This window comes from Pelecanus crispus, chromosome 1 (genome assembly GCF_030463565.1).
Source record: "Pelecanus crispus isolate bPelCri1 chromosome 1, bPelCri1.pri, whole genome shotgun sequence".
Classification (NCBI taxonomy): Eukaryota; Metazoa; Chordata; class Aves; order Pelecaniformes; family Pelecanidae; genus Pelecanus; species Pelecanus crispus.
In genome coordinates, this window is record NC_134643.1 from 169131579 (window position 1) to 169148243 (window position 16665).

General features: G+C 38.1%; 1 protein-coding gene across 1 annotated transcript in view; it reads right to left on the reverse strand.

Annotated features, from left to right (window-relative positions):
- Positions 1-16665, reverse strand: part of GPC6 (glypican 6) — a 790528-nt gene that overhangs the window by 202824 nt on the left and 571039 nt on the right. The window contains exon 4 of the mRNA XM_075721405.1: positions 9895-10060. Coding sequence (XP_075577520.1) covers positions 9895-10060 — 166 coding nt within the window. The remainder of the gene's footprint in view (positions 1-9894; positions 10061-16665) is intronic.

A 16665-nucleotide genomic window follows, 5' to 3' on the forward strand; every position in this document is an offset into this window, starting at 1 on the left:
TCTCTTTGCCAAGTCATGAGAAATTTATAGCTCAGTCAACCACTCTTCACCCTTTTGTATCAGCTTATTCTTAAAAAGTCTTTCTGAAATGAGAATGTTGACTGAGTGTAATCTGTGCCCTTGTATACCTGTGTGGCTTTGTTAGAAAAAAAAGAACATTTTGTTTACATTAAGGAACATATGTACTTAATATAATATCCATACAAAATTATATATTTGAGTAGGTTTTGCCATATTGCTAACTAAGGTTTGGAGCTTTTGGCAATATGGGGTCATTTACATATGGCTCAAAAAAGACCTGCATAAGCAGTTAAAAAGGAAAGAAAATTTAGTGATTTAGACTGTGATTGTCTACACATTTGAATTCTTTTACTGAGTTTTGGGTTGAGTTTTTATTCTTCAAGAAACATCAAATTGAAACTTGCTCTGAAACTCAAGGACTAAAAAAGCATAAAGGAATGATAGTAAGAAACCCCCAAATGTCTCATTAATGGAATTTGGCAGATTATTTACAACTCAAAATATCTTTTTTTTGTGCATTGTTCATGTATTGCACTAAGATTTATTTGCAAGGAGAAATTAAGGCTGGTTGCCAACACTACTCTGTTTCTGTATTTCAAAAAGAAGTATGTTCAGTTTCCTTTTAAGGTCATAGGACATAACTGTAAAAAGATAATATACTACCTAAGACATTATCATAAACAGATTAGCCTTCACCAGGCAACAGCTCAAAATTATAATACAAAACAAATCAATGTCAATTTTGCTTTGACATCATTGCGGTAAGGGATTTGCACCTATCACCTTTTATTGATATTGTATAATAACCTCAGCGAAGTACTTTCAGAATAACACTTGGGTGTTTTGATAGTAGTAAGGTAGGGAGGTTTCTTGCTGTAGAACAAATTTTCTCTGAGTTATATACATCTCTCCATTACACTTACCTGAATAATGGAGAACATAATTTGACATTTGTTTCTAATATGAAGTTTAGAGAATCTGAAATAGTTGCTAAGTCAATCTATCAGAAAGAGCAGATAATTTAAAATACTACATAGTTTCAAGGTCTGTTTTCAGTGTATGAAACCTGATTCTTATTTATGCAGCTTTCTAAAACAGATGCAGATTCCAAGACAAAATATTTTAGAAGTATAAAATGGTGTCACAGTGCAACAAAATACTTTTCTCAGATATATGGTCTTAAATACAGCTGAATACAAGCAGAAATAAAATGCAGAAAAATGGACACGGAGACAAAAGTTGAAATATAACTTTCAGTATTCCTCTGGGCAAAATTCAAATTATTGCATTGTTATGGTTTCCCTTAAAAATAAGTGCATCTGCAAAACATAAAATTCAGATCATCTGAGGTTATCAATACTGACCAAGCCAAATGATGATGTAACTGAAGATATGTTTAAAAAGATAACATAATTTTCACGCTTCCCAGTATAATACAGTATTGCTTCAATTAAGTACAGCCAAATAGCAAGTTCAAACCTATTGTATTGATATTTAACCCCTCCTGTTCACAACATTTGAAAGAAATGTCTTTACATTGTTCAAAATAATGCACATTAGAGGCTAACCAAACTTTTCCTAAAGCAGACTTATTTTTATTTCTGCTTGGGAAAAATGAAAAAAGTCACAGGTTTTTCATTTGGATTTGCACTCCTTGAAAAAAACAACTGCATCAAAGTAGCTCTTTCAGGTAACTGAACTGTAAGAGCATGACCAAGTTCTGGAGTCTGGGTGTGTGCTCCATTCACGCCCTTATTTCACATGTCAGAGAGACCGGGACCCCCAAACCCCCAACCCAGAAGGGAAACCAGACCAGATAAGAGGCACAATATTTTCCAGCTGGACCCTGGCCTGTGAAACAGGGAGATCAACACAGTGAAGTGCCTGAGGAATGCCCTACAGGTAAACAGAGATTCAGCCCTACATAAGCATAATTAATTGAGAGCTCAGTTCCTCCACTGAAGAGAAAACTCTTTTGAGGTATTAATATACATGGTAACCTAGGACAGAAAGAGCAGTACTGTTTACTGCACTGCTGGAAGCAAGAAGTCCCTTGAGAGAGCATAGCTATGGACTTGGAAAAGAACAAAATAATAACGCTTAATTCACACAGTATTCAAGCAATAAATAATTAACATATTCTCCTGTTTCTAGAGATGTCTCATTAACATCCCTGTGTTCATTCATAGCATTTTGAAGGGCAGTGGCAAAACAGCTTCCCCAGCACTTCCCCTGAATGTAAACACAGAGAAATTTGCTATTTTATGCAACTTCCAAACTGCGCTCATGTGTACTAGCCAGCCATTTGTCTTGATGTAAAATGATGTGAAGGAGTTGGAGATGAAGAATGAAAATGGAACAAGAAAGTCATGATTTGGGTCCAATGGTTTCATTATAAAATCTTTTAAACTTTTTTGACAATGCTGATCAGCCTTGTTATTTTCAAAAGGTGCTGTAGCATCTAAATGCTGCAGTCAACTTAGTGCTCTGTTGTGCCTGGTGAAAATACTGAGTATGTAGCTCTCATACCACTTCAAGTTTTGAGAATCATACAGTTCAAGAGTATTGTGTAGAGGCAGCAAAGGGAGAATTCTAGAATTGATGAATTCGATCCTGTATTTGTAACTGTCACATGACATGACAATGGGTGATGTGTTTCACATGCACTAATATCCTTCTAGCCTTAAAAAAAATGGCATAGTTAATCACCATCACAAGTCATGTCAAAGCTCAGGAGCCCAAGAAGTTTGCTGCTATCATTCAACTAAGCATCTGCATCTTCAGAAATCCGCAGCCCCTCTTCGAGAGCTGCAGTTTTCAAGAGTCACCCTGCGTGAAGCCATTAGCATCCTCCTAGGATGCATCCTCCTAGTAATGAGCTGCCAATGGTGTCAGCGACTGGCAAGATCGGGCCAGATGAGTCCCAGCCGTCTTGAGCCAGTAACTGGAGCACAAGATACCCATAGCCCCACAGAAGGGAACCTCCTTCTTTAGTGGCACATCTTAAAGCAGATATACAGGGCAATGGATGCTGTGAGCTGCTTGCAAGAAACGGTATTGCCCCAGGGGGAGGCACAGAGATTTAGCAGGGTAAGTAGAGTTTAAGCAGCAGGCAAGTGCTGGTGCTATTTGCATGCTGCTGGCAGTCCCACAACCTCAGAGAGCTTCTCTCAGGCTGAATTCATTACCATCTGAGGAATTACATGCCTGAGTTGTGTATCCTTTAGACTTCTGAGGGAAGAGAAACAGTAGGAAAAGAGCAAATACAGTTCCCCTGTTCTACACATTATTTACGTCACTGAATGTTGATGTTCCCTTTATTTCAGGCATGCTCCTGTATACTCTGACTAAGCCATCAGGACTTGGTATCATTTTTGAATTGCAGACAGTGATTCTACTGTTTCTGGAAAACAAGGGGAAAATATGGGATCAAGAGGCTACTGCTTACTACAGACTTTAAAAATTATAATACTATAATCTTTTAATTAGATATCATCAAGTTGAGTTCACCTTTCATTTGTGCAACTACATATTTTTATACTGAATTGATGTAACTGTTTTATGATGTTAAATCTGATTTTTTAATAGCATTGCAAATTCCTTTGCATAGGCTACCTATGCGTTATGGAGACTGGTGGGCCTGAAGCACACTAAAGGTTTTTTTCATAAGCAACCGTAGATTTACATCCACAAATCTGGTTGTTCTCAACTTTTGGGCAACTGAATTTGCAGTTGTGTCACACAACAGAGTACCTTACTCATTTTCCCTTGCTTTTGGGAAACATAAGCTAAAGCGGGAAAAAAATAATTCTAAACTAAAGATTCATTTTTTTCATATATAATCAAGATGGGGCTCCACAACCCTTAGAGCCACCTACCAAACCCCACCACTAGGGGAATAGACATTGGTTTATAATAATAGCTACTATAGTGTGTACAGACAAGAGACCTAAAGAAAGCATACTTCTCCAAACTCTGGAAGCACTAAAGTTTCTCTAAGAAATGGGTAGAAAAGATGAAAAACATTAGGTTAAGATAATTTTCCCTATTCTCATTCTGATGGGTAGCAAAGACGGTTTCACTAGAGGAGTCATGATGCACATAATTCAGGAAGAAAGCAAGAAAGGATAATTTTAGCCTGAACAATTAAATGTTTGTTAATCTGACACTAACTGAAAATAAGGCTTTATATACAGGTTCTGATTTTTAGGCTGCCTTAACTATGAATGCTATGAGTTTTCATATGAGCAGAAGATGCACATTAAAAAAATTTTATGTTTGCATTGAAGTACCCATTCTGTGCTCGTCAAACCAAAATTCATTAATTTTTACCAGAAACTCTGAATTTGGAGTAATGGCACCCCAAGACTGCAGGAACCTTCTGCAATTCCTTTCCATGGAGGGGATAACATAACATTTTTTCTCCCAGAGTCCTTAAAAGAGGCTAACATCTAATAAATATCACAGCATACTTTCATATAATGATTAAGGAGGAGGGTGGCAGAGGGAAGAAATTCAAGTGCCAGGTAACCAAGATTGCTAAAATCCCTGGTTTTAGCTCTTACTTACCATGATCAAGCAGGAGCAAGACTTTCGCCTAATGAGAGTTACAACAGAGTGCAAGCCTTTGGTCTGTAGTGTGTAAGGGTAAATAGAAGTGACAGATGCTGTACACTTCAGAGAAAGAAGGGGCAAAAAACCCAATCTGTTTTGAATGTTATCTCAATACACTTCAGAGGTTCCTTATTTTCATGAACCTAATATGTAGTTGCCTACACAGCTATGGCTGTGTCTATTTACAGCAGCTGTACACACAGGAACAAGAAAATTGTAAAGGATTACTATTACAATTACAGACTGATTTTTCCATGAACCAAACTGAGTCTTGAAAAGCACAGTTATTCTCATAATAAGCCATTAAAAAAAAGACAAATATAGGTGGTCTCTTGAAGCATGAAAAGGAAAATGTTTATCCCTGTGCTTGCACACAGAACAGAGAAAACACAGAGTCCTGAGGGCTTTTGTTAGCAGTAAATAAAACTGATTACATATTTTCATCACTCTAAAGCTTTCATTAGGAGTAAGTAGTTAAGGTTTTGATGGGGAGTTTTACTTAAAATGGTTAAGTTGCTAAGTGCAACTGCATGGTATGCTCTACCTCAAGAGGTCTCCTAAGGTAAGTGTCTGAGTCATACTGATGGGAAGAAAAAAGAGGGATTCTTAAAGCACAATAATGAGAAAGTTTATTAGTAGTGCTGAGCTGCTGTAATGGCAGTAAGTGAAACAGCTTCAAGACTGGAAGGAGAAGCTTTTGCTGAGGCCTTGCAGATACGATTTTCTCCTGTGGCTGAAGCCCAGCAGGGCGGTGGCAGTGAGAGGTGGCTCTGGCTCTTGGGGCCTGGGTGCCAGCTTTGCTGTCTTTGCATACTATTGTGTGAACGCACCACATCCTGATCTGCCTTGCTACACTACAGAGCTTGTCAAATATTGAATACACTGCTAGCAAAGCCACTTGCTCTCCAGCCAGAGCAGAAGGATGGCTGTGGGCATTAACCAGTGCAGGAGCCTTCTGGCTCCTTTTCACACAGGGATGCAATCCCAAGCCATCAGAATCACAGTCATTTGCACATGTCTGTTACTGCACAGCTTCTGAAGTGTTTTCTGCAATCTCCCACCTGTTAAAACGTGGGAGCAAGGTCAAGGTGTGTCTGTTTACCATTGAATAATTTCTAGGAAAAAAAAGAAAAATTACTTGTAATTTCTGCTGCTATAAATAGCCATGCAGTGGCAAACCTCCATGGATTGCAACACTACTACACAGGCACTACACTAGTGTACACTTTGTCACTAAACATAGCACAAAGCATTTATGATTTACTTTGGATCTCCACAAAAAAGGCCCAGGTACAGTCATTGCTGTGATTAAAGCAACTACTGGGATTTTTACTCTTCTGTTGTTCTGAATTATTTAAGTAAGGACTATCATATTTGGCTCACAATCTTGCTTGACATTCAGATTCAGTATCAACCATGTTTTTGTCTCAAGAGAGGAGAAAGTTAACCCCACTGCTAATTGTGAAAGAAACGCTGCAAAACAAATGGGTTATGGTCACTTTGCCATCCTAAACCTGTGGATAAGGCAGTGGTCAGAATGAGATGCGCCTGCTTTCATGGAAATCATCTTTTTGCTGGTGTTGATTCTGAAGCTGAATGAGGGCACCAAGGGAAAGTGTAGTGCCCACTAAGGGGAGCTCATTCCTTGACTGACATTCCTGCTTGAGAAAAAGAGCAGTTAGAGAGAAATAAATGATCAATTGTAGAGAAAGCTAATGTTAGGGAAAGTCAAAGAATCTCAGGATAGAAACAGGGACTGAAACACAGGGTAGCTAGAGAAAGAGGAGTAGCAGCATTGCTAAAATTGAATGCAATTCCCTAAAATAGATGGGTTTTGAATCTTTGTAAGTGGGAATAGCTTTCTCCATCTCTTCTGTGTTTCCATGACAGAACGAACAGTGGGATCCCTGATCCTTATTGCTGTTAATTGGTATAGCTCCAAGGAGAGAAGCATAATTTTGACTATATCTGTTGGGCCATGAGACAGAGAAAATCCCCTTTTCCCCATTCCACAGAATCAGTCAGCTCCTCCCCTGAGGCAATCTCCTTCCTCAGCAGTACAGTTTCTCTACTCATTCTTTTTATCTTGCATTTGCTAACTTTGCTTGAGACTGGTGCAAAGGAGATTAGGAGGGGTATCTAACAGGCAAAACATCAGAAGCAAGCTTTGTCAAAATACACATTTTCAAAGTCCTTGTACCTGGTTTACTTTTAAATACCTCTTAAATATTTTATATAGATACCTGGAAGAAGCATTTATTCATTATAGTTTTATAATTATTAAAGACTCTTCCTTTTTCAGGCGAAATTCTAAGTTTCAGAGGAATTCTCCTCGAAGGAGAAGTGCAACATTTGGCTTTTATTGTACAATGATGAAGGCAACAAAATACAAAAAGCCTATAATGAAATGTAACACAAAAAGGACATAGACCTTAAGGTGACACAAACAGGAAAAATATAATAAACCATGTGTCATGCTGCTGCAGCTGTTTCACCTCTTACCAATTTTCACAGTCTATAAAATCTCAGAAAGCACCAGATGTTTAGGGGAAGCTGTCCCACTCTCCCTAGCTTTGAAACTAGATGCAAGATTTATTAGTGCTGTATAAATGTGATTTCAGTCCTGACTTCTATATTTATAAACTAAGTGGAACATGTAACACATCCTGTTGTCAGAGAGCCCATTTACTTTCCTCTGCTCAGCCTCACTTGTAGACCTTGGGTGTTGTTGGGCAATTACAGTAACTACAGAACAATACCAGAACATGCAGTCCAAACTACAGTATTTGCTTAGTTACTGACAAACACATCTGAGAGTTTTCTCCTAGCACCAACTTTTGCCAAAACAACCTTGCAATACACAGATTATGAGCTAAGCAAAACTATCTTGTTGTGTATGAATATGCACTAACATTTGGGATTCCTGCCTACGCAGAGACTGTTAGTGCACAAAATTATCTTTTTTTTTTTTTTTCCTAATGCATGGTTCCTAGTATCTGAGCTGGGATAAAAACTGCTCATGCATTATTTCCAATCTTTTATAGCTCAGCGGTGCCATAAAGTGCTGCCGTTCGTTTTAATTCAGTGAGTAGAAGTTTTGTTGTGTTTGGTACTAAGGGAATTGCATGTGTTATTAGAAAGCCTCTGACAGCTGTCAGAGACAGAGACGACTTGCTGCATTTCAGTCTTTCGTAAAAAAAGGACTAAGGACCCTCATTTCAGAAAAGCTATCAGAGGCCTCAAAAATGGGATAAAACAGAATACCTTTTCCAAACACAGGAAAATCTCTGTCTCTCTATTCCCTTCCCCATCAAGTTGTAGAGGGGAAGTTGTATAGGTAGAAGAAAGAGGAAATATGTCTTGATGTATATGTACTTTATACTGCCTTGTCGTCACTGACCTGAAGGGATAATTGCATAGCAGCCTACTTTCCTTTAAGGAAGTACACAGTGTATTACATAGTATTTAATAAATTAGTACTATGTTTTAACATAATGGACAAGCTTTCATGCAGTTTTTCTTTTCTGAGAGCAGGAACAATCAAAATCTGAAAGACATCGGTGAAGACAAGGGCTTTGCATCAAAGACTCTGAAAGTCTGAATCTGTAAGCATTCCACAGCTTCCAACACATACCTTACACTGCCCAGCACTCTTACTGAATTTAAAGCACCGGAAAAGGAAATCTTCGTTTAAGACTTGAAATCTTACCTTCCAGCTTTTGATTTGAACAGGTACTTGCCTTAATAAAATCTTTGTTGTTTATTTTAGTTAAAATGTTTTTTTTTTTTCCTAAAAGCCTACATTAATTTCTTTGATGAGAATTAGCGACAATTCAGCTCTGGCTTACTCTCTAATGACAAAGGGAAAGTAGCTTATGCAATGTCTTTAACAGGTGGGCACTGTTTTCCCATCAGCTCCTACTTAGCTTTCTGATGATGAACTGACTCTTCTTTTCACACCAGTAATCCCATGGGTATCCCTCAATACAACGCTGCTTCCAATGTCAGCTCCTTTAACCAGCACAAGGGACTGAGAAGGCGTGTTTATCTGCATCATTTGTTTATTATTGTTGTTTCCATTTTTGGCTTATGCTATTTTTATAGCACATTCAGTGCTGGTTTTCACTTTTCATACTCTGATTCATTTTTCATCCTGTTTTCTTCTCCCTATCCATCTTGCACCACCTCTATGCTGAGTAAAGTGAAAATCCGTGAATGAGTCAGAGTCAAATTTTCAAAGTTACATTGGTCAGTGGGGTTTGAAATTAAGCAAAATGAGATTGCTCATATTTTGTCCTTCCAAAGGTAGAAAATAACATTTCCTTTCCTTGGTTGCAAAAAAGAGAGCTTTATCCCATGTTTTCCAGCTGCTTTAATTTTCCTGAAATCCAGTCTAGGCTATAATGCTTGTTAGTGACTGGTGTAACTAGCTGTTTCTGTTCTTTGTACACTATCATTAGCCTTGTCTAATTTCTCCTCCTATCCTGTGTATCATCAAAAGTAGCTTGAATCTCTTATTTCTTCTTAAATATTATTCTTCTGGGACGTTATTTTTTGCTACAGGATATCTGAATGGCTGTTTAAGGGAGACTTTTTTCTTGTTTTTTTCTTAGTTTAATTGAGTCAAGAATTATGTGAATAAAACTGTAATAACAGTTTTCCTTAAACACATATTCTATGCTCCATTCTAACATTTTGATTGCATGTTTGGTACTTTCTATTCAGCACACTGAAAGGGAGACATTAACATCTTTTAACCAAGAACAAGGAATTAATAATTTCTCATATATGTGACTTTTTAAGTTTTTTGCCTATATACTACCAGAATTAAGAGCAGCAGCTGTTGTGATTTATGTTGACTGGATGTTATACAATGTTATTATTTTCTCAGCTTGCAAGAGCCTAGTTTTCAGTTGTAATAAATACTATTTCTGCCACGTTAAGCTTGTTATCAAATCCTCAACCAAAGCTTTCTCAACTTGTCACATATCATGTAATAATTCAGCTCAGAAGCCGTAACACCACACCATTCCTTTTGAAATATGAAATACGAAATGCGACTGGCTTGGGGGCGTCGGGATGGGGAGAGTAATTTCTTACTGCAAGGTAATTGCAACAGGAAAGTCAATTAGAAAGTGAGGTGCATCTGCAGTTGCTTCATTGCACATATTGACCAAGAGTGTCTTCTAACCTTACAAAAGTCTGCAGATGTTTGCTATTACCAGCATTTCCTTCCACTAGTATTTAAACTCTTCTTACCTATGAACAGATTCCACTCAGTATCCAAATCAGCCTGATTTGCTAGGCAGCCCTTCATTACATTGAGGCAATAGTTGTTGCAAGGTTTCACAGTGGGAAGTCCTCTGCAGTAAGGGCAGTACAACATCTTCATTAACGCCCGGATGCACCCTGGGGTGGGACTGACCTGCAGAGTTTAAGGTGGGGAAAGAAAAAGAAAAAGGAGGAAATCAATCTCCTGTTCTGTGAATTTTGGGATCGCTGAGATTATGTCTCTCAAGGAATAAGTGTAAAAGGGGCAATTTGTGAAAAGAGCTCAACCCTTAATAACACCCTCCTATGAGACTAATCGATTCCTGCCAATTATCTTCATTTAACACAGCCAGCGGCGATTTTGAGGAATGCAAAAATCAACACTCCCCTACTGCTGGCAGTGCTTGCCTCCCCAGCCCTCCCACACGAAGTCTACTGGAAAGAGAAGGAAAAACATCCAGGGAAACAGCTGGACAGTAACTGACTGTTCCTGACATGGAGGATCCTGAGGAGACCCCACGCTCTTACTACTCAAGCTAGAACTGTCAGTCACACTGTCACTGGATGAGATTCTCCTCTTTATTAAAGTACAGTAAATCCAGGATAATCTTGATGATTTCTACAGAATTATTCAGAACTGCACCATGACAAAGGGATATCATTCTGTTTTCAGACAAAAAAACCCTTCTCAGGCAATTTCATAAATAGATCAGACAGGGGTGGCTTTGTATGCTTTCAAGATCTCGAGGGACAAAAAGCATTACAGGCAACAGCATAGTGCATTTCAATTTACAGATCAGCATAGCACAACACGGCTGCACATGGTAACTTAAAACAGCCATCAGAGTCAATGGAAAGACACCCAATGAGTTTAGGATTTCCAGTCAAAGTCATTAACACTGGGCATGGCTGACGGAAGGAAGTAGACTGTAGATATAAATTTTTAGTGATATGTGTTACAATTTACACTAGAAGGGTATGGATTTCCTGGAGAGGGAGCATAGAGTTTAGGGAAAGGTTTTTGCATAAGGCTTCTCCATTGTTTCTGATGATCCTTCACCTCATATTTTTCAGTCATCAAAATGCTGGGCGTCTATTCAGCAACGAGCCTTCCATGTTCATGGGAGAGAAATACGCCCTTTTTGGTTCGTTTCTTTATCCCACCTCTTGACATGCAGGATAAATCATCTTCTGGAGGACATTCACTGAATCCTCCATATCTAAATTTAAACCGCATAAATTGGTCACATTTGAGAATCATGTGAAGTTCCTTGGGTAAATATTATTGCCCTCACCCTCTGCTTTCCATATTTAATTGTTTAATCTCAGACTCTTAAAATCATATGTACTACTACAATGTACATTTTCAGGCCAGAAATTCTATCTTGGTTTAAAAGTGCACATTACGTACTATTTGCAATAGCATCTTGTCATGGTGCAGTGTAGTGTAAGTTTCTCGTGCTGGAGGGACAATCTAGAGCAATGACAAAGGGCTACAGGTTCCTCAGTGATTTCAAAATTCCTCAACAGAAGAGTGCAAAGCAAAGGCACTCCTTTCACTCATTCTGTTGGTTTATGAATGAATGCAACATTTCTAATATGAATTTGAAGGGATTAAACTGCTTTTCTATATTCATGGTAACTTGTGCTGAAAGCATGAATCTGACTTTGCACTGTAACAGTATGTGCTAAACTGGCTGATGTGGTCTGTATTATCAGGATGGTACTAAAATGACACTTCTTTTTCTCTGGAATTTCTTTCTCCCTTTTTGATGTTAAATCACTGATTTTTAGCGAACTATGCAGAACATACTCTTTACACTGGACTTTGAAAATGGCTCTGTTAAGGGTTATGGCAGATGCCCCTGAATATGCTCAGAAGTGATTTTTGCCTTGGTTTTCTAGGGAAATGCACTTTACTAGCACAACACTGATGGTGTGCGTGAAGGTATATTTATCAATCCTTTTCCAATAGCTTTTGAACTGTCAGTCAATTTCAATCAAATTTGACTGAGGACTTCAGGTCTCAGTACATTAAGATCCTACAAGTCTTTTGAAAATAGCTGGGAGAATAAAAGGAGAGAGGCTCTATTACTGCCTTATTGACGAAAAGGCTGAAGCATGAGGTCGGTTTCTCACAGATATCAAAGAATCTATGTCGAGGAATGATGATATGAATGACCCATGGGTTAAAAAAGCACTGGGGGAACTTTCACCTTATTAAACAACAGAAAATACAAATACAAAGAAAGCTGGACTTCATTATTTCCACTGCTCAGAACTACTTTTTAGAGTCACTTAACCAACAGTTTTATCTTTATACCTCCAAAACTAGAACAGACCCATTTTTACAAAAAGATTAGCACCAAAAGCAGGACGTAAGCAGAATACCTATACTTATGGTCAATGATGGAATCTTCAAAATCCATTTGCAATTGTTGCTTAAAGCCAGAGATATTTCTATCTGTGGGCACTGAGAGTTTTATCAGCAAAGCTCCTTTCATGCTTAAAATTATGCTTTTTCCCAGGCCCAGGAGTCTTGTCAATGCAAAGATGTCAGCACCTGGTTGACCCCTAAGTTCAGCTGGAATCCACATGTTCTGCCATCCGCACCTTCCCAAACCTACCTTGGTACTTGTGCTGACAGCACATATACCTATAGGATCTTGACCTTGCACAAAAACTTCCTGGCAATTTCATTCTTTAAAAGCATAGCTGGAGGAGAGAAGACAGTCCCTGTCTTTATATTATATTTATATAAATCAAATATCATAAATATTCATGTAAGCCTTATTTCATCACAAGTGTAGTCTGAGAGGTAACTAGCTGTCATGTCTTTCTCTGCCAGAGGTCCAGATCATCTCTCTGATCTGCTAGGACAGGACCCTAAAGGCTAGTTAGAATATCTGTTTACACTGGCCCAGTGAATCTTGAATTCTTGTTGCATTACAGAACAGCTTTAACCAGAGTACTCCCAGACACAGTCCACTGCAAAGCAGTCAGGATAGATTCTTACCACTAAAAAAGAATGAGACCGACCCAGGTGTCTCATTTCTTGTCTGAATGTTTTAATATCCTCTGTACAAAATGGCGGCATCATCAACAGCATTTTACAAAAAAGGAATGTGCCCTGCTTTTGTTTTGAGAGAAGCATAATACAGTTTTTAAGATAAGAGGCCAAGCTGTGACTTCAAGCAGAAGGCAGATGCAGAAAGTTTCTATGGAAGCCTCCAACAAAGACCAACACAAACAGATCCTTGCTGATCAAGCTGGATGTTTCAGACCTCTGTTTCAGAAGATGCTACGCTGGTGAAATAAAATACAAGCACAGCTCAATTGCTGTCTCTCAGGCCAATTGGCAGGGACTGGCTTACATTCACATTACTTACTGCTAGCACCTTCTGCTCCAAGCTGGCCACATCCCATACTACTACATAGTATTTGGCACTACATCTCCTCTGGGTCCCACCTGGTGCCTGAGTGACTAAAATACATAATAATTATTTTCTGTGGTTATTTTTCAGCTCAAAGTGTTTGGAATAATAGGAGGCAGTACAGCAGGCAATGGGAGTAGAAGGAAACTAAATATAATGTTGCATGTTTTGAAGTGAGAGAGGACTTTATGTTTGGTAGTGCTTAAACTACACTTGGGTTAGCGTTGGAAAGAAGGGAGGGGACCAAAACAAGACAGGTATCTTCACGCAGCTTTCTGGAGGCACTTTTTGTCCTTCAAAGAGTGCACAGGTAGTGCATGGAGAGAGCCAGATGGAGAGGTCCAAAACACCTCCAGAAGGAGGGCTTACAATTAAGCTGTGACCTGAGCACACAATGAGTCCCGTTCTCAAGCTTGCTCCGTATTCCCCTGTCACGTAGCAGTACTGATGTACCTTTAGGCGACCAACCTTTCCCACTTGTGGCACAAGGAAACATTAAAGTAACTCAGCTACTTTGGAAATCTGAAGGCTAAAAGTTAAATGCTGTGTTACAGCAGTTAAGTGCTTTTGTGAATCTAGCCTTTAGTGAGCAGCAAAGTTTCAGTTCTCAGCTTCAGCTGTTTTTTTATTTTCAGAGAATACAGGCAGGTCTTTTTCCTCCCTCACAACAACTGAAGTATCTTTCATGCAAAAAATCATCAAAATTTGCTCTAACATTCTGAAATCTTGGTAAAAAAAAAACCCCAAAATATTCAGCTTAGAGTCTGAGTATTTCAGAAAGCTATGAACACATGAAATCTGGAGATTATCACAGATAGTTGATTTTCAACCACTTATAATTAGCTTACTACTTCTTGCTGCTGGCAAATTCTATGAAATGTATTTTCAAAGCCCATTTCTCCTTCCCTTCTTAAAAAAAATGTTCAGAGACTCTCACACCTAATAATACTTTTCTGCAGACCAGTCAAAAGGCAGATATTAATTTCATTCAGAAGTATTCAAAACCTGCATTTGCTGAGGAGAGCTGTTCCTCAGTTCAGGAGTTTCAACAGTTTTTCTGTAACTAACATTTGTAGATGATTATGGCTTGTTTTTTTTTTCTTTTTTTTGTCTTTTAAAATACATTGCAATTGGCTCTAAATTTGCATAGACTTCAAAGTTTAGAAATAACTAGTCCTTATGTAAATCATATATTATAAATCAATCAGATCACACCGAATGACATAACTGGGGAAACTGCTATAGAGCAGCCATTAATTTTATCATGCTGTCTCCCTGACTGGCTAGGATGTCTTGATTTTAGTATAAGCATACATGGAATGCAACACATCAGAAAAGTGCCTTTCTGAGCTTTGATTGATCCTGGTAGCTGCAGATCATGCTACATTACTGCATTTTGTAACACTTTCTGGCAGTTTCAGCTTTATCTAAATGCATGTTTTTGCATACGTGAAAAAAAAAAAAGCAAGATTCTTAAGGGCTTCATTATTGAACGCTTGTTTTCCCCCTTCAGAAATTCTAGGAGGAATATTATTTCATCTAGAAGACAGATTTTGCAATGGTAAACTTGCAAATATAAATAATTGAGGAGAGAACTTCGTTGGGTAAAAGCCATGAAATTGTACTCTCTTGTAACACAGCATTTGCAAAGACTGCTTTGTTATATATTTGACCTGTTTTTATAATCAAAAGCCCTGGCTTTGTGAGGTACACAAACATAAATCTTTTTTCTGATATGAAAAATCAGACAAACTGATTAAACAACTGGTCACCTTTAGAAGGATCAAATGCACTGACATGCAGTTTCTCATATTTGTAAGAGATTTCTTATCGAAGTAGCTGGTATATGTTGTCTGGTAATAGAGGTGTTCTTCCAAAGTAATATTGAATGTACCTAAACTCACAGCATAAAGCCATACTTAGGTCCAGATCCTGTAATTTCTTGGCATATAATAAAATCTGTCATATATGAGCAAAATGAATCAAAACTGAGTGCCACCCCAGACACCACAACAGGGGACACAACTGCTTCCTACATTTCTTATGCACCCAAAGGAACTGTGTTCCATCTACATCTTAATGATGGAAAAGTCAGCTAAGTTTCCCAAGCATAATTTTGTGCATAGCCTAATTATCTCAAGAGTTTCAAATAGGACTAGGGCAATAATAATAAAATGCTTACATATGTGGCCAGGTCAGAGTTTGATCTTAAATACCTTGGCACGTCTCGACCAACTCCAAGAGAAATGCTAACTCCACTAAGAGTAGCAGCCCCCCCAGATTCTTCCACCAAAAAATTAATGTATCTGTGGACAACTCCATACTCCAATTCCAGCACTTCCTGTCCAAAAAACCCCACAGTATAATTCTAGTATTTCTATGAAAATTTATATTTAAAATCAAATGGGACATAAGGGTTAGAAGTTCATGGTTGTGATTTCAGAAGAGAAGGAAGAAGAAAAACCTTTAATTAAGAATTGCTGATAATTGCATTCAGCCTGCTAGAACTGAGGAAATTTTTCCTAAGCACAAAAACATTGTTTCTGATTTCATGAAATGGATGTAAACCCATTGTAACAGTGATGTAACTGGCATCAGACAGATGTATCGTGAGGTACATTTCATAGGGCACACAGGATTGCCACAAACCTTTATATCACCCATCCTAAGAGCTACAGGTCCTTTTTTCTTTCCTTTCATCTTTAATTAACTTCAGTACAAAGACTAAATTTCAGTCCTATCACTCACCACATTTCGTCATATATCTTTGACTCTATCTTCTCAACATGTTACAGTTACTCCCTATTTATTTTTGTTGTTATTTGTTTTTAATACTAGGGAAAGCAGGTAACGCTTAGCTGGCAATGATGATGTTCTTCCTCCTGCTCTTTCTTTTCTTCAAACAAGATTTGCTCACTGTTGGATCCAAGTGAATAATTTTTCTCCTTGTCCATACTTTGGCTGTTTTCATGAGCACTGTGTTACTGCTGGTTTCATTTAATAATCTAGGTATCAAGCAAGTTCTTCTCAGCAGATTTCAGCTGAAAATATGTCTGTGTGTATCTAATTATAACTACATAGAAATATTCATAAGGTATTTGAATGCCTTATTGAAGTACTTCCCATTGTTTCAGTCTGGCTCTTAGATGCTAAGATCCCAGTTCACTGCTTTTATAGCACAATTTGATACAAAAATGGAAATACTGCATCAGCCATACTCTGTTGGGAATTTATGTTGTAGAAGGTCACTTTGAGAATACTTGCTTATATCAACCAAAAATCTAGTCTAATACTAACCTCCTAAAGATAAAAATAGTTATCTTTT